The 24,780-nt window shown below is 33.7% G+C and overlaps 1 protein-coding gene across 1 annotated transcript in view; it reads right to left on the reverse strand.

Annotated features, from left to right (window-relative positions):
- CCDC73 (coiled-coil domain containing 73) overlaps positions 1-24,780 on the reverse strand; it is a 116,216-nt gene that overhangs the window by 40,155 nt on the left and 51,281 nt on the right. The window contains exons 8-9 of the mRNA XM_008686940.2: positions 16,226-16,361; positions 15,910-15,989 (exon numbers count right to left, since the gene is read on the reverse strand). Of these exons, the coding sequence (XP_008685162.1) occupies positions 15,910-15,989; positions 16,226-16,361 (216 nt within the window). The remainder of the gene's footprint in view (positions 1-15,909; positions 15,990-16,225; positions 16,362-24,780) is intronic.

Consider the following 24,780-nt stretch of genomic DNA (forward strand, 5'->3'; position numbering starts at 1 on the left):
CCAAGCCTCCTTTCAAGCAAAACCAGCCCTACCTTACTCGTTTTAATATTGAGCTTCCACATCTTGAACTGAGGGTTCTGCAGCTCAAAGAAAGACAAAAAACAAGATTAGACGATCTCTATGATTCTATGAAATGTAGAGATGATCTGAAGAAGATAGTTTGGAGAGAAACAGATGCTGTAAAAATAGAAAATAGTTCAAGCATGAAGAGAGAAAGAGCAGTTGATGAGTCAGAAGGAATTTCAGACTTTCCTATCTGATAGGGGAATTTAAAGGCAAATGAGTCTGTGTTTCAGTTGTCTTGAAAGACAATACATATAAACCCCCTACAGTCTGTGGGGCAGAAAAGCTGAATCTAATAAAACTGCCTTAATCCTAATCTTAACTTAATTTTACTTGCAAGTAAAAATAATGCCATAAATGTCTATGGCATTTTTAACTTTCTGAAGTGCTTTATTTAATAAATAAAATATATTTATTACACATATATAAAACAAGAAAGGCAGGGATCATTCTACTCATATTAAAAACAAGAAAACAAAAGGGGGAAAAGAGAAAAGCAACACCCATATAGGTTTGGGTCAAGCACCTCTCTTGAGATGACCGTAGTTGAAAGGTTTAGTTTCAAAGAAAAAGGTAAAGTGATGAGTTAAGATAAACAGAATAAATCAGAAATATTATGCAGGGAATGATGTGTAGGCAGGAAAAGACTAAAGGACTGGGTGAATTACTGGGGACTGAAGGACTAGAAGCAGAGACAACAGATTTGAGAGTATAATGGTACAGATGGTAGAAAAGGATGCTCTGGCTGGAGAAAGAGGAGGGCCGAATGAAAGAGCCCCAAAGAAGCAGTGTTTCACGGTAAAGTTTCAGGGTAGGGACACTGTTGTCTATAGATCTTTAGAGTCAAGGCATATAAGGAATTGGTATTTCAGGAGTATGAATAGTTAACAATTTCCCTTTTTAATAAATATATGCTTTCTAATGGGGAATAAGAAAGAGAAGAAGCTTATGCAGATGTAAATTGCTTATGCTACTATCACTATTAGAATGGTTAAGATTGTAGGTTCTGGAGTCAAATTTGTCTAGGTTCCAGTCCTGATTTTATTTCCTTGTTATGTAACTTTACGTAACTTATTTAACTTCCTTCTGTCTCAAGTTCCTCATCTGTAAATTAGAAATTTAATTTGTTTAAAGGTTTTATTTATTTATTTGACAGTGTGAGACAGTGAGTCTTACACAAGGGGAGTGTGAGAGGGAGAAGAAGGCTTCCTGCTGAGCAGGGAGCCCGATGCAGGGCTCGATCCCAGGACCCTGGGATCATGACCTGAGCCGAAGGCAGATGCTTAATGGCTAAACCACCCAGGCACCCCAGAGATTTGACTTTTTAAAAACAGTGTGTGTAATACTCCACACAACAAGTATTTGTTGAGCATCTACTATGTGCCAGGCACTGTTACCTATTATTACTACTAAGGTGAATCCAAGGGAATTCTAGGAATATTTTTTCTACTTTCAAAATAGTCTAAAGTCTTAATAATGACATAATTAAATATCCTTTTATTTATTTAAAGAATTAAGATTTCCTGAATATCCTGAACTTTTAGTACATTGTCTGTTTTCTAACCATTTTATTCAAAGTCTTAATAATGATATAATTAAATATCCTTTTATTTATTTAAAGAATTAAGATTCATTCTTTCATAGCTAAAAACAATAAAAATTTTCTTGTAGACCATGAGCTCCTCAAGGAAAGGTGCCATGTTTTATACTTATCCCATAGCAGCTTAATATATTCAAGGAATTTAAAGGAACTAAACATTATAATGCCTATAAAAAGAAAAGTGATTAACATGATTATGAAAACAAATGTGACTTATCTTTACCTAAAATAAGATTTGATGAAAGCAAAGGTTGATTTATTCAGGATAAAAAAAATGGCAATAAAAATACTTGGTGAGAGCAGTCGATGTCAGCCAGAGTATTATTAATGACACAATAGTTCACAGTCAATTTGTAAGACTGAATAGAAAGTGGTAGGTTTAAGTATAGTGCTGAGGGTTTAGTCACTGGTTGAACCAGCTGGTTTCACTCCATTCAATGTTAACAGCCACAGCCCTACAGATCACCATGTTATATAGACAGATGCTCCTGGTTTAAATGTGAACAGACTAGTACAATAATGGAAAAATGAAGCTTAGTAAGTGGTGAGTCACTAGCATTATGTTAACTTTAAAAGAACAGTATTTTTTTGGCTAGAAAATAACCTCGACTGTTATAATCAACAGCCCTAAATTTGTGAATTTAAAATAGGTTAATTCTTCATTATAAGTACAGATCCAAGAATATGCTAGAAAACAACAATTACAGAAATAAGACAGTATACTAAAACATTACTCTAGAACTAGAGTCTTTGACTTAACAAACTTATTGAACAAAAGAATGCATTGACCTTATTATTTCCACCCTGGAGAAACATTTAAAAACATGGGATGGTAGTCAAATTGACTATGGCTATTGAAGGATATATATTTTTAAAAAATCAGTAATTTCAGCAATTACTTTAACTTCTTAAAAATTTAGGAGAGTAATTCAAAGGAAAAAATGTCTGTTAGAGGAGCTCAAAGTTTTAATCTCAACTCAGATTTATAGGATGTTCGGCTAATTTTTATAGTTACTCAGTATTTAGTCAAGTATCATCTGAGTATTAAAAGCAAATCTTTTGTACTCAACTGATTCTACTTTTTATTTTTTATTTTTATTTTTTTTAAAGATTTTATTTATTTATTCGACAGAGATAGAGACAGCCAGCGAGAGAGGGAACACAAGCAGGGGGAGTGGGAGAGGAATAAGCAGGCTCCTAACACAGGAGCCTGATGTGGGGCTCGATCCCATAACGCCGGGATCACGCCCTGAGCCGAAGGCAGATGCTTAACCGCTGTGCCACCCAGGCGCCCCCTGATTCTACTTTTTAAAAAAGCCACCAATAATACTGGGCTTAAAATAATGTACATCTTTCTTTACACAATGGTGTTTCCAAAAACTTCCTTTCAAGCTGCTTTTTTTGTGTACTAAAATGGTAGTTTTAAAACTTGTAACTTTGAACTTTTAATTTTTTTATATTGGGTTTTTCTAAAGCAATATACACTTGTCAGAAATAAACATTCAAACAACTTAGAAATTATTAGATGCCTTTTATACTAATTTTATACTAGTGATCTATTCTAGGTTCAATCATAAGATGAAATGTTCTATTGATAACAGTACAATTAAACTGAAGTATATGTTGCTGAAACTTCTATTTATATCAAGGGGCTTATAATTCTCTGAATTAATAAAAGCGGATTCATTTTTCTAAAAGTTATTTTTTCTGTCAAGGTTACAAAGTGCAACAAACTTCTATGACTTTCTACACTTTCAACAACTGAAAACATGGAGCTGTTGTAATCAGCTAAGTTTTCCAGGAGATACTCTAAAATGCATCAATTTCTATTACAAAAATTGTTATGAAACAACAAGGAAGTGGGAAAGGGGACAGTAAGAGTGAAAACTCAGGATATGGCTGACAAAAGTAAAAACTAATCATTTCTACGTCTTTCTTTTTCTCTTACATATTAATTACTTAATCTTAAGAGCATAATAAATTAAAATCAGAGACCTCCACGAAATGATTTTCCACTGAAAATATGCTTTTGATTTTATAGCCCTTATAGCTTTTAAATATCCTGAACTTTTAGTACATTGTCTGTTTTCTAACCATTTTATTCAAAGCTGTTAGTGCAGCAAGTAAACAGCACATGCTTTTGATCTCATTAAATTACAACTTATAGTTCCTAGAGTCATAAATATCGTGTTCTTTTTTCCTTTACCCCTCCCTTTTCTGGTACAGGGTAGTCTGTTAAATATCACTATCTCCTTGAGTGCTCTGACGTTTACTCAGACAAATAGCAGAGGTTATGAATGCTGTTCACAGATAGTATCAGGAATTCTTCACGATTGCCATAATGCTGAACCCAGCATTCGGAACTGTAATATCTAGTTTAATCTAACAACTAAGTTTGGTCTGTTTAACTTCGCTCCAAAAAAAAAGAAAAATCCATCTTATCACAAACCAATAGCTTAACTGTTCTGAACAAAATCATAAAACAGAATAAAAGAAAAGAAAAATTATCTTTGGGAAAATTAATGATTAAAAGTTTTAAATGAGTGATATAACCAATGTTACTAGACTGGATTAGCTTCTAAAAAAGACAATAAAAAATGAAAAAAGCTTTCTTAAAGTTGAAAATTAAGACTACATACAAAATACAAAATACTTATATCTAGAATGTCTGAAGTATTAAAAATGGCTGTTAAAATATATTTTAAAATTTTCACTCGTTTAGCTACTTAGACTTGGAAATCTCAAGGTAAGAAAATTCTCTCACTTTACCCTTTCATACACTCTCTCTCTTCCAAGAACTATTTGGTAGCACAGTCACTGACTATAATGCTCTCTAGAGAGACAGGCCACCACTGCATGACATATCAGTACATTTAGTTAGCCCTGGCAGGGCTCCAAGACCTGAGGAAAAAGGGGTAAGTGTGCTCCTGAGCAACACTATTGTACTTGTGCAAAGAAAGAGACATTCTTTTTATCCTAATCTGCTAATGGGGTCTCTCCAGGGATTTACATGAGCACCGTCTCCATCTACAGGTCAGTCTTAAACTAGACGTTATTAGAAATATAATATTATAATGAAACATTTGTCCTTACTTAATGAAAAAAACTACATAACTTAGTACAGAAATTTAGGAGGTATAATCCTTTCATAATGATGCAAAAACAACTAAAAAGCATATGAAAATTTTAATATAACCACTTAATATGATTAATCAGTTAACTCATGGATAAAATATTAAAAAATAAATGAATGTGCTTATTCACTGAATATGTGCTTATTCACAACTATTCAGTCTCAGTATTTAGTTATTTATATCTGCATTTGAAGTTTACATTGAAAAAAATGAATGGTTCTTTTCACAATCCTCTAATTTGAGACTACAGGCAAATTTTTAAATTACAGCTTTTCTCTTTATATTAAAAAAACATTTGTAATATTCTAGGATGTGACTGAAAATAAATATTTTCTACATAAAAACTGTCTAGTTTGCTAGGCAGACTTAAGACTTTTAAGGGATAGGAACATATGCTTATTACCACCCATTCTTTCTTATACTGAGCTACTCCTATGCTCTTCCTTTCTGATCCTTCAGAATATAAAATCAATTTATTGGCAGTTATAAGACCAAAGAAATAGATAGAATAGTGTTACAAATATTAATGGCCTTTGGACGCTGGCTTAGCATTTAGAAGTCACTTCAATCTTTATCCTAAGTAATCCCACTTTCCTTGAAATGATGCTAAAACAGAATGTAGTAAAATTTCCTGATTTCTTGAATTATGCATAAAAGTATATGTTATTTATCTCACAGCACAAAACACTCCTCTCCAAAACTTAAATCTGTTACTCTAGATTCTTCATAAAGTTTTAATTTCAGTAAAATTATAGATAAATATAAAACCAGGGGGACTTATTTCCAGTCTAGCAAGTAAGGAGCTTAAACTTTGTCCTGACAGCACTTTGTCCTGCCAACAAGTAAAAGCCGAACAAACTGAAAATCAACAACTCCTCTTAGATCTGTCAGAGAAATGAGGTCATAAGGCAAACAGCTACCTCAATAATTGGAGAGAGAGACTGGTGAATATAAAGAATTATAAATTACCAGAGCAGAAACCCACAAACAGAAACCTCTGCAGGAAATAGTGCCAGTGCAGGAAAGCATGAATTGTGATTGACTAATTGCTAAAGGCTCAATGTAGAAAACTCTGGGAGTTAAAAAAAAAAAAATCAGGGGACACAGTCATAGGGGGAACCCCCCCCACTTTTGTGAATTTCACTTCCAAGTCCTCTGACAGTATCAGAAAAAAATTCCCTCCTGCTTCCAGGAGGAAAAGAGGAAAAGGAACCATTTTGAAATATGCCAGGGCATTCTGTTCTTCTTAACAAGGCCTGATGTAGGGAGAAATTATTGGACCTGAGCCTAAACTACTTTGGGAAAGGGTAATACTGAAATCTAGCCCCCTCCAACCATGCTGTACCACCAAAGAGAGGGAAAAAACTGAGAAGTACTGTGAAGTTCACAGTCCAGTGACACAGGCTCACCAAAAGACTGAGACCTAATCACAGAACACTTCACACACCCATCCCGACTGAACCTTACCATTACATTACTAAAGGCTATTTATTACAGGTCCTTTCATATGTATGTCATGTCCATCTTTCAACAAAAAATTACAAGGCATACTAAAAGGCAAGAAACACAATTTGAAGAGACTGAACAAGCATCAGAACCCATGTCAGATATGGCAGAAATATTAGAATTATCAAATCTGGAATTTAAAAAAAAAACCTAATATGCTAAATGCATTAATAAAAAAAGTAGACAAAACACAGGAGAACAAATGGATAATGTAAGTAGAGTAATGGAAATTTTAAGAGAGAATCAAAAAGAAATGCTTTAGATCAAAGCCACTGCAACAGAAATGAAGAATGCCTCTGATGGGCTCAACAGTAGTATGGACAAGACTGCGGAATATCTGTGAACTTGATGTGATGGCAAAAATTCAAAAACTGAAAACAAAGAGAAAGAAACTAAGGAAAGCCGAACAGAATATCCACCAACTGTGGGACAGCTACACAAAATGTAACATATGCATAATGGAAATAACAGAAGGAAAAGAAAGAGAACAAGGAAGAGAAGCAATATTTCAAACAGTAAGGACTGAGAATTTCCCTAAAGTAATGTCAGACACCAAACCGCAGATCCAGGAAGCCCAGAGAACACCAAGAAGGATAAATGACCAAAAAATTTATACCTAGGCATATCATATTCAGAATTCAGAAAATCAATAGTTAAAAAAAAAATACTGAAAGAAGCCAGAGGGGAAAAAACACCCTACCTACAAAAGAGCAAAGGATTACATCTGACTTCTCAGAAACCGTACAAGAAATGAGAGCGACATGAAATAAAGTGTTGAGATAAAAACTACCAATCTAGACTTCTGTATCCTCTAAAATTATCCTTCAAAAGTAAAGGAGAGGGATGCCTACATGGCTCAGTCAGTCAAGTGTCTGCCTTCGGCTCAGGTCATGATCCTGGGGTCCTGAGATTGAGTCCCACATCACGCTCCTTGCTCAGTGGGGAGCCTGCTTCTCCCTCTGCCTGCCACTCCCCCTGCTTGTGCATTCTCTCTCTCTCTCTGACAAATAAATAAAATCTTTTTTTTTAAAGTGAAGGAGAAACAAAGACTTTTTAAGACAAAAATTGAATGAATTTGTTTTCAGTAGGCCTGCTTTGCAAGAAATGTTAAAAAAAAGTTTTTCAGAGAAAAGGAAAGTGATATAGGTCAGAAACTCTGATGTACCTAATAAAAAGAAGAATATCAGAGAAGGAATAAGTGATAGTAAATAAAATATTTCATTTCTATTATTCTAAATTGAAAAAATAATCATTTGTTCAAAATAATAACAATGATGTATCTGATTATGTAAGCTTATGATACAAGTGACAGGAGAGAAGAATCAGGACTGTTTTGTTGTTATAAGGTACGTGCACTACCCATGAAATGGTATGTTATTTGAAAGTGAACTTGGTTTAATGCAGATATACTGTGAACTCTAGGGGTAGGACTAAAAACGTTTTTTAAAAAGTATGATTGAAACACTAAGAAAGGAGAGAAAATGGAATCATAAAATGCTCAACTGAAGCCACAAATAGCAGAAAAAGAGTGGAAGACAAAAAAAGAGGAATAAATGAGGCAACAAATAGAAAACAGCAAAAAAATATGGTATATATTAATCCAGATTACATCAATAATCACCTCAAACATCAGGAGTCTAAAATACAACAATTAAAAGATGAATTATCAGAGTGGATCCAAAAACAAGACACAATTATATGTTGTCTACAAGAAACCCATTTTAAATACAAAAACACATATCGATTAAAAGTAAAGGGATGGAGAAGGATATACCATGCTAACATTAATCAAAATAAAGTAGGAATCACTATATTAATTTCAACCAGAGTAGATTTCAGAGCAAGGAAAGTTATCAAGGACAAAGAGGGGCATACATAATGATAAAGGAGTGAATACTCCAAGACATAAGAATGTCTTAATGTGTATATGCCTAGAGAGTACCAAAATACAGGAGGCAAAAACTAACTAACAACTGCAAAAAGAAATAGAGAATCTACTATTATATTTGGAGACATTAATACCCCTCCATCAGAAATGGACAGATCCAGCAGGCACAAAATCAGAAGGGTAAAGTTGAACTTACCACCATCAATCAAATGGATATAACTGACATGTATAGACTACTTCATCCAAAACTACTTCATCCAAAAACACATTACAAATTCTTCTCAAGGTCAAATAGAACATTCACCAAGATAGACCACATTCTGGACCACAAAACACACCTTAACAAATTTAAAAACATAAAAATGACACAAGTTCTGTTCTTAGACCACAAAAAAATTAAACTAGAAATCAATAAAAGGTAGCTTGAAGAAACCAAAATACTCAGAGATTGAGTAGCACACTTCTAAAGAACACATGGGTCAAAGACGAAATCTCAGGAGAAATTTTAAAATATTTTGAGCGAAATGAAAACATAACTTTTCAAAATCTGTGGGATGCGATGAAAGCAATGCTTACAGGAAAATGTATACCACTGAATGATGATATTAGAAAAGAAAAAGGACCAAAATATAGAAGTAACCCAAGTGTCCAATGATAGGTGAATGGATAAGGAAGTAGTCTATACACACAATGAAATACCAATCAGCCATAAAAAAGGATAAGATCTTGCCATGTGCAAAAACACAATGGACCTAGAGGATATTATGCTAAGAGAAATAAATCAGAGAAAGACAAATACCATAAGATTTCACTTATATATGGAATCTAAAACACAAAACAAACAAATAAAAAAAGAAGAAACAGACTCATAAATACAGAGAACAAACTAATGTTTGCCAGAGGGGAGGGGAGGGGTGGGGCTATGGGGAAAATAGATGAAGGGGAGTAGGAGATACAGTCTTCCAGTCACAGAACAAGTAAATCACAGGGATAAAAGATACAGCATAGGGAATATGGTCAGCGGTATCATAGTAGCATTGTATGGTGACAGATAGTAGCTATAGTTGTGGTGCGCATAGCATAATGTATAGACTTACCAAATCACTATTTTGTACACCTGAAACTAATGTAACATTACATGTCAACTACACTTTAATTAAAAAGAAAAAAAATCTAAAGTCAAATATCTAAACTTCAAACTTAGGAAATTAGAAAAAGACCAAAGTAAATTCAAAGTAAGCAGAAGAAAAGAAATAATAAAAATTAGAGTAGAAATCAATGAAAATGAAAACAATAAATCAATAGAGAAAATCAAGGAAACCAAAAGCTGATTCTTTGAAACAATCAATAAAATTGATAAGCCTCTAGCCAGGCTAAGAAAAAGGGACACAAATTACAATATCAGAAATGAAAAGGTAGATATAACCATAGATTCTATGGACATTAAATGGAAAATTTTAAAAATGCTATGAACAACTCTATGCCCACAAGTTTGATAGCCTAGATGAAATGGACCAATTTCTTGACACAATATGCCAAAACTCATACAAGAAGAAATAGACAATCTAAATAGACCTATATCAATTAAAGAAATTGAATCAATAACTAATAATCTAACAACAGAAAGCACTATGCCCAAATGCGTTCACTGGTGAATTCTATGAAACTATTAAAAGAAAAAATGATACCAATTCTATATAATCTCTTTCAGAAGACAGATGCAGAGGGACTACTCTGAATTCATTCTATAAGGCCAGCATTATCCTAATAGCAAAACAAGACAAAGACATTACAAGATATAAAAATCCTCAACAAAGTAACAGCAAATTGAATATAACAATGTATAAAAATAATTATACACCATGACCAACTGGGATTTATCCCAGTTATGCAAGGCTAGTTCAACATTCAAAAATTAATTAATGTAATCCATTACATCAATAGGCAAAAGAAAAAAATCACATAATCATATCAAAAGATGCAGAAAAAGCATTTGACAAAATCCAACACCTATTTATGATAAAAATTCTTAGCAAACTAGGAATAGAGGGGAACTTCCTCAACTTGCTAAAGAGCATCTAAAAAGAAAACCTACAGCTAACATCAAACTTAATGGTGAGAAACTTCACACTTTCCCACTAAGATCAGGAACAAGCCAAGGATGTCCCCTCTCACCAAACTTTTCAACACCATACTGGAATCCCCAGCTAATGCAACAAGACAGGAACAGGAAATTAAAAAAAAAAAAAAAAAGATATACAGATTTGGGAAGGAAGAAATAAAACTGTCTTTGTTCACAGAGGACATGATTGACTATGTAGAAAATCTAAAAGAATCAACAGAGACCTCCTAGAACTAATAAGTGACTATAACAAGGTTGTAAAATATAACATTAATATACGAAAGTCCATCACTTTCTGTACTGGAAAAACCTACAGTTCTTCCTTCTTGTATAAGGAAAAATGCAGTTCTTTCTCCTGTGTTTTTTTCCTGTGTGTCTCCTTTAAACGGAACACTTCTGACACTTCTGGACACCAAATGTGTGGAGGCTTTCCCCCACCAAGCAATTCTCTGCAACAACACCAGCTGAACGTCCTACAATTTAACTCACTTCTGACACCATCTACTTGAAGGCAGGGTCAAATCCCAAAGGTTAAGGGCTCAGTCCCATAAGACTGCTCCCATCCCACTTCAGATGCCAATTCCAAGTCCAGATGTTTCTGACTGATTGGCTGTAAATAGAGGTTCCCATGATCCCCCTCTTAGGTTCCATTAATTTTCTAGAACAGCTCACAGAACACTGGGAAACACTTAACTAGTTTTTTAACAGATGTGATAAAGGATACAGATCAACAGTCAGATGAAGATATACAAAGGGCAATATCTGGGAGAGTCCTGAGCACAGAGGATTCTATCCTGGTGGAGTTGGGGTGTATCAAGTCTGAAATGGTACTATTAGGATTTTATGGAGACTTCCTCATGTAGACATGATCAATTATTAACTCCATTTCCAGCCCCTTTCCCCTTTGTGGAGTAGAGGGAGGTAGGGGAGATGCAGGGCTAAAAATTTTAAGCTTCTAATCATGACTTGCTCTTTCTGGTAACCAACCCCCATGCAGGAGCCATCCAGGATTCCACCCAGAGTCACATTATTGAAATAAAAGATGCCCCTAGCGCTCTTATCACTTACGAATTTTTTTTTAAGATTTTTTTTTTTTTTGACAGAGAGAGAGACAGCCAGCGAGAGAGGGAACACAAGCAGGGGGAGTGGGAGAGGAAGAAGCAGGCTCCCAGCGGAGGAGCCTGATGTGGGGCTCGATCCCAGAACGCTGGGATCACGCCCTGAGCCGAAGGCAGACGCTTAACCGCTATGCCACCCAGGCGCCCCCACTTAAGAATTTCTAAGGGTTTTAGGAGCCCAGTGTCAAGGACAGGGTGAAAGACCAGATACTAGAACAAGAGATATTCTTAGTGCTTTTACAACTTAGGGAATTGCCAGTGATAGAAAATGGGGGCAGATATTTTCTATGATCTCACACTTTGCTATACACTAACAATGAATAAATATAATTTGAAAATAAAAATGTATTACTGTTTATATTCACACACCCCCAAAACTAAATACTTAGGTAAAAAATCTAACAAACTATATGTAAGATCTATATGAGAAGAACTATAAAACTCTAATGAAAGATATCAAAGAACTAAACAAATGGAGAGATATTCCGTGTTTATGAATAGGAAGACCCACAATTTTCAAAATGTCAGTTCTTCCCAACTTGATCTATAGACTCATTACAATCCCAATCAAAATCTCAGCAAGTTATTTTGTGTGTATCAGGCAAACTAATTCTATGGAGAGGCAAAAGGCCCAGAATACCTAACTCCATACTGAAGGAGAACAAAGTTGGAGGACTGACACTACACAACTTTAGCACTTACTATAAAACTAAAGTAATCAAGTCAATGTGGTATTGGTAAAAGAATGGACAATTAGATCAATGGAATAGAAATGAGAGCCGAGAAACAGACCCACATAAATACAGTCAACTGATAGTTGACAGAAGAGCAAAACTAATCTTTTCAACAAATGGTGATGGGACAACTGGACATTCACATGGAAAATAACGGGGGGTGGGGAGACCAAGACCTTAGACCCTTCATAAAAATTAACTCAAATGGATCATAGACCTAAATGTAAAATACAAAACTATAAAACTAGAAAATAACACAGGAGAAAATCTAGCAGACTCTGCATAGGCGATGACTTTTTAGGTACAATGCCAAAGTTACAATCCACACACACACACAAATTGATAAGCTGCACTTCATTAAAATTAAAAACTTCTGCTCTGCAAAAGACAATATCAAGAGAATGAGAAGTCAAATCACAGACTGGGAGAAAATATTTTTAAAAGACATATCCAATAAAGGACTGTTATCCAAATTATACATAGAACTCTAAAAAGTCAACAATAAGAAAACAAACAACCCAACTAAAAAACAGATAAAAGATCTGAAGAGACACCTCACCAAAGAAGACATACAGATCACAAGTAAACATATGAAAAAATTTTCAACATATGATGTCATTAGGGAAATACAAATCAAAACAATGAGAGATACCATTCACACCTATTAACGAATGTGCAAAATCCAAAACACTGACAACCCCAAATGCTGGTGAGGATATCGAGCAACAAGAACTCTCATTCATGGCTGGTGGGCATACAAAATGATACCGCCACTTTGGAAGACAGTTTGGCAGTTTCTACAAAACGAAACATACCTTACTATACAATCCAAACGATCGTGCTCCTCGGTATTTAGTCAAAAAAGTTGAAAACTATGTGCATACAAAAACTTGTGCATAGATATTTATAGTAACTTTATTCATAGCTGCCAAAACTTGCAAGCAACCAAAATGTCCTTCAGTAGAATGGATAGTTCCTGGTAAATCCAGGCAATGGAATATTGTTCAGGACTTTTAAAAAAGCTACCAAGCCATGAAAAGACATTAGACAAAACTTAATGCATAATACTAAAAAAGCTGATCTGAAAAGGCTACATTCTATATGATTCTTTTCCTTCTGGAAAAGGTTCCAAAACTGGAAATAGAGTAGTGATTTCCAAGAGTTGGGGGAAGGGACAGATGAAAAGGTAGAGCACAGAGGATTTTCAGGGCGGTAAAACTATTTTGTATGATACTATAATGGTGGTTACATGTCACTAAACATTTGCCCAAACTCAGATTGAGTACAAAACCAAGAGTGAATCCTACTGTAAACAATGGAATTTGGATGATACTGCTGTGTCAATGTAGGTTCATCAATTGTAACAAATGCATCACTCTGATACAGGATTTTGATAGTGGGAGAGACTGTACATGTGTGGGTTAGGTAGTAAATGGGAACGCTCTATACTTTCCATTCAATTTTGCTGTGAAGCTAAAAATGCTCTAAAATATAAAGTTTGTTAATTTAAATAAATAAAAATAGTGAAATTCAATGGACACATATAGCTGTAAATGCTTGGGGTGTTTTTTCTTCCCTTTTAAAAGCAGACTCCATTTAAAACTACGATGAAAATACTGACCCAAAATTTAAATTTTCCTCAAAAGTTATGATGTATCTGAACAATATCATCCATATTCATTTATTTATTAAATCTACAATATGTGTTGCAAAAATGACTTGTTGAGGTTTGGGGCGTAACTCTTGTAAAAAAGAAATTTCTCTGTACTGAATGAACCAACCAGCTTATACAAAAACTGAACTGAGAAACTTGGCCTCACTAATATTAACACTCTAACCAAGTGTGTCATCAGATCCCACAAGAAATAGATGGTACACATAAATTAGGATAATTTGAAGATGATTTATTTGCAAAAGTGTGGGCACATTATAAAGGAACCATAAAATATGGTGCAAGTTCCAGGGGCTAACGGTAGACTGGACCCCATGCTGGACCCAAAAAACAAGAAGGTAAGTTACTGAACCCAAAAAGAGAGCATCACGCAGGGTAGGCCAATTTGAGAAAACTAGGGATAGGTTGAGGGACAAGGCCACCCTGAAGTGATCTCAAAGGGAGGGAATGGGTGGCAGGGGGAAATATACTGATTCACCCTCTTTCTTTCCTCCTGTCTCCTGTCCAGGCTGCTCCCCACTGGCCCAACTCAACGGGAAGCTGGAAGATGTGGGACCACTGACGGAATCCATATAGATAAGCCTTACATGGAGAAAAGGATGTATACATCTGAATCTGGAGGGACAAATGGAAGGTATGTTGCACACTGATAAATTAACTATTAAGTGTAATTTATTTGTAAGTATTTAAGTGGCACTTAGTAAATGTTAGTTTAAAGCATTTATTCATTCATTGAGTGTCAGTAAGGACAGGTACTCAATTCTCTCAGGGACAGGAAGATAGTCCAAAGTGGTATTATTTCAGATGGGGCTTTGAAAGGAGTAAGGAAAGGAAACAAGGTCATTCTCCGAGAAAGTAAGAACAAGGCCTTGCCTACTTCTTCCTCTCATACCACTCTCGCCTTGTATCAGTGAAGATATTTTTAGTTGCAAATACTAGAAAATTAAACTGGCTCAAACCAAACTAACATAAATAAAAATGGAGATGTACTGACTCACATAACTGAAAAGTCTAGAGGTGGGGGAATGATAGGGTTCATCAAAGAATAGGTTTCTTTACTTCACACCAATCTGACATCCACATCGTCAGGTTCCTCCTGTTTGGTTTCTCGTGTAGAGAAATGACTGACAACCACAGTGGGGGTCATATGCTTCCTGGCTTATAACCACTAACTAAGGCCACTTGTCTACTTCTGAGCTAATGACTGTGACATGAGGAATAAAATGTTTATGGCCTTCTGCCAATTTAGATCTGAATGTCCAATGTACTCCTTCACTCATGATGCTCCAGCCATACCAGACTTTCTCCTGTCCCTCACATATACTAAATTCTTTTCTATACTTAATCTTAGCCAAAAGTCTGAGAAGTGATTACTAAAACTCCTTTCTGCCTCAAGGCTTTTGCACATGCTGTTCTCCTTGTCAGAGTATTACCTACTCTGTGTGATGCTTGCTCTCTGGGTTCCAGTAACTTATCTTTTTGTTGTTTTTTTGGGTCCAGTATGGGGACATCTCTATTGCCTGAAACATTATTCTCTTCCCTCCCTATCCCTTTACCTCTAATGTAATAAATTCATTGATTATAATGTCATCACATCCTTTACTTTTTCTTTAAATCATTTGTAAGTTTTAAATTATTTGGTCTATGTGATTATGTATTTTGTGTCTAACTCCTCCACTGGACTACAAACTTTAAAAAACCAGGAAAATGTTTTATTTTCTTCAGACCTGTATCCTCAGTGCCACATAGTACCTGAGACATACAGTCATTCAAGTCTTGAATGAATGAAGAATGAACGAATAAATGGTGCTAATGAGACAGACATACAGTAAATATTGGCTATTCATGTCACCACAAAAAGGCATGCCACTGGTGACATAGAATATTTTGAATGGGTTAGAACAAATTCATTCATTACATTAATTGGAATCATAACTCACAGTTTATGAATCTGTATTTAAAACATTTTTTCTTTATACCAAAAAATATCTACCCAACTTTTTCTAATACTATTTCATAAACAAATTAGACTATAATTTTACCCAGATACTATGAAACTGTATAAATCCTACCTTTTTTAAACTGCATATTTCAGATTCTTGTTTTTTATTTAAAGCCGAAAGTCTTTTGTTTAACTGTATTGCTTCCTGTACTGCAACATGAAAAACATTTAGAAAAATATTATATTCAACACCCATTTTAAGGAAAGTATCACTAAAATGGACAGGGAAAATAGCCTTAATGCAATGTATGTAATTATTATTGAATTTAAATAATACTAAAATGCCACTTAGTATTACCGGTAGCAGATAAGTTCAATTTATTCATTATAAACAAGCCCATTTAATCACTCCCTATTAAATATATGTTGAATAAGATAGTACCTACCATTTTGCTCTAACTTTTCATGATTCTCTTTTACCAATCCAAATTGACCTGTTATTGTGCCATAATATTTCTCAATTTCGTTCAGTTGCTTCTGATGATCTTCTTTAGCCAGAAGATGTAACTGGACTTTTTGTTCCTATTTTGAAGTTATTTAAAATGTTATAAATATATAACACACATATATACAACATGTACGCACACATATATTTAAACATACATAAAAATTGTTTTTAATAAATTTTGTTATGAAATAGGCCATGAAAAAGCGCTGAATACACCATAGGGAGGAAATGTTAAGGAGATATTTCTAAACCTATGTAAAATTAAAGCCTTTTTTGTCTTGTAACAAAATAGTCTTTTAAATTTATACTGCCCTTGTTTACAATTTCTTTTTAAAAACCAACTAGCTTCAGGCACGCCTTGGTGGCTCAGTCAATTAAGTGTCTGCCTTTGGCTCTGGTAATGATCCCAAGGTCCTGGGATCGAGTCCCACATCAGGCTCCCTGCTCAGTGGGGAGCCTGCTTCTCCTTCTGCCTGCTGCTCATGCTCTCTCATTCTCTCTGGCAAATAAATAAATAAAATCTTTAAAAAAAAAATCAACTAGTTTCATTTATAGAAAGTTAATTAGTCCAAGCCAGCACTAAGCAAAATCACGGGAATATTAAAGCAATACTTGATAATTTAGGAAAGAAATGATTTCCTCTAATTTGGGGGCACAAATTATGAGTGCAGTATTGAAACTCAAGTAATTTTTCTGATTTTAATGAGTATAGCCCCATCTCATTGCATTAAAAAATTGAATTATGAAGATAATATCCATCAGAGACAGGGAAGAAATACAGTAATAGCAGATAGTCTACTTAGGCTGAGAAACATACTTGGTAAAAACTGGACCCAACATATATTTTAATATGGGCATTCACTGCTTTTGGCTAAAGCAGCTTGTTTTGTCATACTTAGAAATTTGACCTTAAATTTTAAAAAGAAATACTATGTTGATAAAATCAGTAACATTTTTTTTAAAGGTTTTCATCTTGACTTGGCATTGGCAGAATCACTGATTGGTTTCACAACTTTCATTCATTTTTGCCACACACTTCAGCATCCGTAATGAGCAGTGATAAAGAACAGTGTGAGTCCATTCGCCGGCACTGATTGTTTTCTGAATGAATTGTTGTCCTGTGGAGTTGCAGCAGTGTAAATCTGTTAGATTTACCTGGCCTGTATCTGTTTCTGTTATCCAATATTATCACAATTTCAAGTATTTATTTGAAGTATTTCTTCCTCATTACAATCTAGTAGAATTGAAATTCACATGCTCTATTTTCCCCTAGTCAAGTGAAGGGCATATTACTCAAAATAAACCAATTGATTTCTACTTTTTCGGAATCTGAAACTTGAACAAAATGACTATAAAACTAAATAATGTCAGTAGTGATTCTATCCAGACTGATGAGACTTCTTTCCTGGGTTCCTACATCCTGCTTCACAAACTCTGGAATTACCCTGGTCTTTGCTCATTCTTGAACCCATTCTTCACTCAGATTGATTCTCAGTGCCTCCACTAAATTTCCCTTTGCATAAATTAAACAGAGCCAGTTTCTACTGCTTAAAACCAAAGTACAGGCAAATATAGCAAAGTAGTCAAAAACTAATCTGCCTGTGTTTAAATACTGTCTCTGTAATTTAGTTGCTGTGTGACCTTGCAGAAATTATCCACTGTATCTTTAAAATAAAAATTCTCAAAGTATCTCCCTTATAGGGTTGCTCTGAGGATAAAATTAATTAATACACATAAAAAGCAAAGAACAGATGCTTGCCACAGAACAAGTACAATATGTTGTCATTATTATTCCTTAAGTGATAAAATTACCTTCAATAGTTTTAACTAATTTTATTTAGAAAAAGAAAAGCCTTAATATTAAGAAAGAATACACATTACAATTTAAATTGTACCTAACTATATTCTCTTGGCAAATTTGATAATAATGTTAACTTTTCTTTTTTTAAAGATTTTATTTATTTATTTGACAGAGAGAGCGAGCGAGAGAGGGACCACAAGCAGGGGGAGCTGGAGAGGGAGAAGCAGTCTCCCCACTGAGCAGGGAGCCCAACACAGGGCTGGATCCCAGGACGCTGGGATCATGACCTAAGCCGAAGGCAGACGCCTAACGACTAAGACACACAGGCGCCCCCAACAGTCGTAAGTTTTTCGAAGATTTTAAGCAAAGTGATAATATTGTTAGTAATGATCACAAAGGATTAATTGAAAGTTTCTCATATACTTTTATGGGCTTTTCAAATTCACAACTTAGTCATTTGAATTAATCAAGTAATAGTTACAAACACAAACAAGCTGACAATTGTACTTACCCTGAAGATCTTATGTCTACCTGGGTAGTTACTATTCTCAAAAACTAAACAATGAAAAATAATGAACCATATTCCATTCCTCTAAAATACCACTTAATTCTTCAATCTAGAGAATTATACTTGCTTTCAGCAGATGTGTAGAAACCTAACACAATTTCACTTAAATTAATCTAAAAGCATTACTTCAATCCAAGGAATTTTTTTTAAAGTTTTTATTTTAATTCCAGTTAGCTAACATACAATCTAATATTAGTTTTAGGTGTACAATATAGTGATTCAACAATTCCACACATAATCTGATGCTAATCATGACAAGTACACTCTTTAATCCTCATCACTATTTCACTCCCCCTCCCCCCACCTTCCCTCTGGTAAATCATCAGGTCTCTATATTTAAAAGTATGTTTCTTGGTTTGTCTCTTTTTTAACTTGGCTCATTTGCTTTCTTAAGTTCCACATATGAGTGAGATGATACAGTATTTGTCTTTCTCTGACTTATTTTGCTTAATATATACCTTCTAGCTCATCCATGTCCTTGCAAAAGGCAAGATTTCCTTCTTTTTTATAGCTGAATAATATTCCATAGTATGTGGAATATTTTACATATAGATAAAGAATATCTCACATCTTCTTTATCTATTGATGGACACAGGCTGCTTCCATAGCTCGGCTATTGTAAATAATGCTGCTATAAACATAGGGATGCATGTACCTCTTAGAATTAGTGTTTTTGTATTTTTTGGGTAAATACCCAATACTGTGATTTCTGGATCACACAGTTCCTTTTAATCTTTGAGGAAACTCCGTACTGTTTTCCACAGTGGCTGCACCAGTTTGCGTTCCCACCAACAGTGCATGAGTGTTCTTTTTTCCACATCCTCCCCAACACTTGTTGTATTTTGGATCTTAACCCCTTATTGGTTATATCATTTGCAAATATCTTCTCCCATTCAGTGGGTTGACTTTCTGTTTTGCTGATGGTTTCCTTCATTGTGCAAAAGCTTTTTAATTTGATGTAGTTTCAATAATTTATTTTTGCTTTTGGTTCCTTTGCGTGAGGAGATATATCTAGAAACATGTTTCCGTGGTTGATGTCAGAGAAATTACTGCCTGCGTTCTCTTCTAGGATTTTTATGGTTTCAGATATCACGTTTCAGATTGACGTCTTTAATCCATTTTGAATTTATTTTTGTGTAAGGTGTAAGAAAGTGGTCCTGTTTTCCCAACACCATTTGTTGAAGAGACTGTCAACAGTTGGATATTCTTTCCTGCTTTGTTGAAGATTAATTGACCATGTAGTCGTGGGTTTATTTCTGGGTTTTCTATTCTGTTCCATTGATCTGTGTTTCTGTTTTTATACTGGTACCATACTGTTTTCATTACTACAGCTTTGTAATATAACTTGAAGTCCAGAATTGTGATGCCTCCAGCAATTTGCTTTTCTTTTTCAAAATTGCTTGGCTATTCAGGGTCTTTTGTGGTTCCATACAAGTTTTAGAATTGTTGGTTCAAGTTCTGTGAAAAATGCTGTTGGTATTTTGATAGGGATTGCACTGAATGTGTAGATTGCTTTGGGTGGCACAGACATTGTAACAATATTTGTTCTTCCAGTCCAGGAGCATAGAATTTCTTTGTGTCTTTCCATTTCTTTGTGTCATCTTCAATTTCATTCATCAGTGTTTTATAGTTTTCAGAACATAGGTCTTTCAACCTTTCTGATTCGTTTTTTTCCCTAGGTATCTTATTTTTTGTGCAATTGTAAATGGAATTGTTTTCTAGTTTCTCTTTCTGCTGATTCATTATGGGTGTATAGAAATACAACGAGTTTTGCACATTGATTTTGTATCCTGAGACTTTACTGAATTAGTTTATCAATTCTAATAGTTCTTGGTTGAGTCTGTCAGGTTTTCATTTTATAGTATCATGTCATCTGCAAATAGGGACAGTTTTACTTCTTCCTTGGCGTTTTGGATGCCTTTTATTTTGTTTTGTTGTCTAATTGCTGTGGCTAGTACTTCTAGAACTATGTTGAATAAGTGGTGAGAATGGACATCCTTGTCTAGTTCCTGACCTTACGGGAAAAGCTCTCATTTTCTCCCCATTGAGGATGATGTTAGCTGTGGGTTTTATAAGACTTCTATTATGTTGAGGTATGGTTCCTTTAAACCTACTTTGTTAAGGCTTTTTTTTTTTTTTATCATGAATGGATATTGTACTTTGTAAATGCTTTTTCTGCATCTATTGAAATGATCACATGGTCCTTATTCTTCTCTTATTGATGTGATGTATCATGTTGATTTGCAAATATTGAACCACCCTTGTTCCACTGGAATAAATCCCACTTGATCGTGGTAAATGATTTTTTTAATGTATTGTTTAATTTGGTTTGCTAGTAACTTATTGAGGATATTTTGCATCTATGTTCATCAGGGATACTGGACAGTCATTCTTTTTTTAGTGGTGTCTTTATCCAGTTTTGATATCAGGATAATGTTGGCCTCACAAAATTGAATTTGGAAGTTCTCCTTCCTTTTATTTTTTGGAATAGTGTGAGAAGAATAGCTATTAACTCTTCTTTAAAAAGTTTGGTAGAATTCGCCTGAGAAGCCAGTTGGTGCTGGACTTTAGTTTGTTGGGAGTTTTTTGAATTTCTTTGCTGGTGATCAGTCTGTTCAAATTTTCTATTTCTTCATGCTTTAGTTTTGGTAGATTATGTTTCTTGGAATTTATCCATTTCTTCTAGATTGTACAATTTGTTGGCATATAGTTTTTCATAATATTCTAATTGTTTGTATTTCTGTGGTATTGGTTGTTATTTCTCCTCTGTCATTTGTGATTTTATTTGAGTTCTTTCTCTTTTTTTCCTGATAAGTATAGCTAGAGATGTATCAACTTTGTTGATTTTTTCATAGAACAAGTTCCTGGTTTCGTTGATCTGTTCTACCGTGTTTTTTTTTAGTTTCTAGATCATTTATTTCTACTCTACTCTTTATTTTTTCCTTCATTCTGCTGGTTTTAGGTTTTGTCGTTGTTCTTTTTCTAGCTCCTTTAGGTGTAAGGTTAAGTTGTTTGAGATTTTTCTTAGTAGTCTTATATTGCTAAACACTTCCCTATTTGAACTGCTTTTGCTGCACCCAAAACTTTTGGACTGTTGTGTTTTCATTTTTATCTGTTCCCATGTACTTTTTTATTTCTTATTTCCTGGTTGACCCATTCATTATTTAGTACCATATATTTGTGGTCTCCAAATTTTTTTCTTGTGGTTGACTTCCAGTTTCACAGCATTGTGGTCAAGGAATTTTTCACTTTTTTCAGCTTTGATCAATTTTTATGTAGCCTTTATGAGAATACTGTCCACTACATATTAATATAGGCCTCTTTAACCTTTCAGTTAAAAAATGGTAAATATAGTAGGCTGTCAATGCCTGTAAAGATGAATAATCCTGATAACTAAAACTGTAGTAAAGATTAAAGTGATTTAATTGGTTTTCTCTACATAGAGCTCTATACACATTGGAATAATTTGTGATATACTCTTATTCCAACATCCTTTGTTCAAAGCCAAAGTCAATTCAAGTAAAATGAAGTTTTATTTGTTTGCATGACATAATTCTGATTTTGAAATACATTAACCAATTCAATGGCCATGATATTATAAAGACTTTCAAATTACATGGGCACACATAGCTCATTAGCCCATACAGGCCCATACGGGACTGTTCATATATGAACCTACTTGGCCGCTCTGATTTCATTTTGATAATAAGATGAAGAGGCTAGTTGTCAAGTTTGCCACTAATTGCATGTCAGAAAATAGCTTACATTCTTTGGGAAGCAACAACAAAAACGGATTGGTATCACTTGCCTGAGAACCCAAGAACATTTTAAAGAATAATATAAATAACTGTATAGCGTTGTTATTAAAACTTTAATATTACATACTATATCATAGTAAAGATAATTTTATTAAGATGACTAAGAAATAGTTAAGTACATACTGGTTTTGTTCTTTTTACCTCTGTGAATTGGCTCAAGCTATTTTCTTCTTTTACAAAATTTTGCTACTAAATGCAAAGACTCTATACACAGAAAATGTTAGGATTCACTGCTTTCCAAATACAAACTTAAATTTTAACAATCTATGAAAAACAAGATTAGAGGAAAAGAAGACAGTATCTGCATAATTAAAAGTGAAGTGTACAGGCACATGTGTGTGCACATGTGCGTGATCTAAAGATTATATTAAAGCTTTGAGGCATTTAAAATAGGAATAATTTTTAAATAGTATTTACAAACAACTTTTTACAATTACATTTACTAATAAAAGGTATAGCTGCTCATTTCCTCTTATCTCCATATGGAGACCGATTTGAAAACCTTTGGGAATAAAATTAATTTCCCTTAAAATAATTAATTCATTAAAGTAAATTTTAGAGAAAAAGATAAAAACTCAAAAAGAAACTTCATACATTCTTCAAATCTATTTTGCAACTTACCTTTCAATTTCTTCAATATGACCCCGAAATAAATCAATGGGGTTATAAAACTCACTTTTTAAAAAACCTATGGCATCTTTCTTAAGATATTTTTACCTTTTTTAGTCATAAAGATAAGACATATAATACTTCAAAAACCAACTTAAAGTTACACAAATACTTTGTGTGTACAGATACAAATTATCTTTATAATTATGAAGATTATTTCCAGACAAGTCTTTATTCTAAAAACTTTCTACTATGAAAGGAAAAAATTTGGTAATTTTAAATCATATGAAACCTTCATATTCAAACTTTATTTTAATTTAATAAAGAAAAATAAATCTTATGTCTTTTCTCTAGAAGAAAGTGATATACAAAAAAATAAACTATAACTAAGAAATGGCTGAACTAAGAAATGGTTGGATTTGTTTTTACTTCATTAATTAAGTCCTATCAGCTACTCATTACAAAACACAGTCACCTAATACAGTAATGATGAGAACACAATAGGAAAGATTTTCATCAATCACCAAATCACAATAGTTAATTTGATGTTCTTTGGTTTATTTTTATTTTTTATTTTTTTGCATTCCTTCTACTGGTAATGATCAATGTGATCATTTGTTCAATAGAAGGTTAGGGTACTTTTAGAGCTAGGTGAATCCTTCAATTCATAATTGTGTTAATTTATCTAGAGACATATTACCACCTTTACAGAAAAATCAGCTTACTGAATTCCCAAAAGACAGAAATTCACTAATAATTAAGGGCTCGCCTATAGGAGATCATGAACTTCTTTACAATTTTCTTAATACTGTTTTTTAAATTATTTCTTTTTGGACACTTAACTTTATCAGTTGCTTCCCAAAATCCTGCCTTGACACAAGTGACCATTTTATTTCCTGTCTTGCCCATAGAATTAAGTTACATAAAAGAAAAATGATTTGAATAAAATAAGGTTAACTTAAATACCGAATAAATAAGGTTAACTTAAGTACCGAGTACTTTGAATAAAGGTCATTTGAATTATATAGGAATAATGTAAAAAGAATAATGTAAGAATGTTTAGAAAAAAGATTATTTTTAAATCTTAAATCAATTATCTAAAACACATTTAATTTGTTTAGAATGGGCATAAAATATTAATTGTACGTATCAGTATATAAATTATTTTAATGCAAAATTTAATGCTTTGAGTTGTCAGAAAAAAATGTCACTATAACTCAAATATCGTTTTAGAAGGTTCTTAAGAGGTTGTCATTCACATTAACAAAATACTCAGACGTGACTAAAAACTTGTTTTCATTTTTTCTAAGACTATAAGTATCTGTTTGATGAAATTTTAAAGTGGAATAAAATAAAACACATTTTATGTCGCTTTTGATCTTTAACTTGTAGCCTTATCTCCCAGGTCAGAGGGCACATTATTCAATTTCACTATATTTTGTGTAAAACCACTGTAGCGTTGAAGATGACTTTCAGTACAAATGTCATGGTACTTAAAGCTAAACCAGAATCTAGTTTTTCAGCTTCTTAATTAAAATCATAGTTTAAAATAGTCTGACAATATTATCTTTAGTCTTTCCAGTTGAACAGCGACAGAATTTTCACATCTTTTATCCAATCAAGCTTAGCAATCTAAGGCTCTTTTATTTTCTAACACACCAAAAACAATTTCAAGAAGCAAAACAGTTACTTTATTT

This window comes from Ursus maritimus, unplaced genomic scaffold, assembly GCF_017311325.1.
Source record: "Ursus maritimus isolate PB19 unplaced genomic scaffold, ASM1731132v1 scaffold_23, whole genome shotgun sequence".
NCBI classification, from domain to species: Eukaryota; Metazoa; Chordata; class Mammalia; order Carnivora; family Ursidae; genus Ursus; species Ursus maritimus.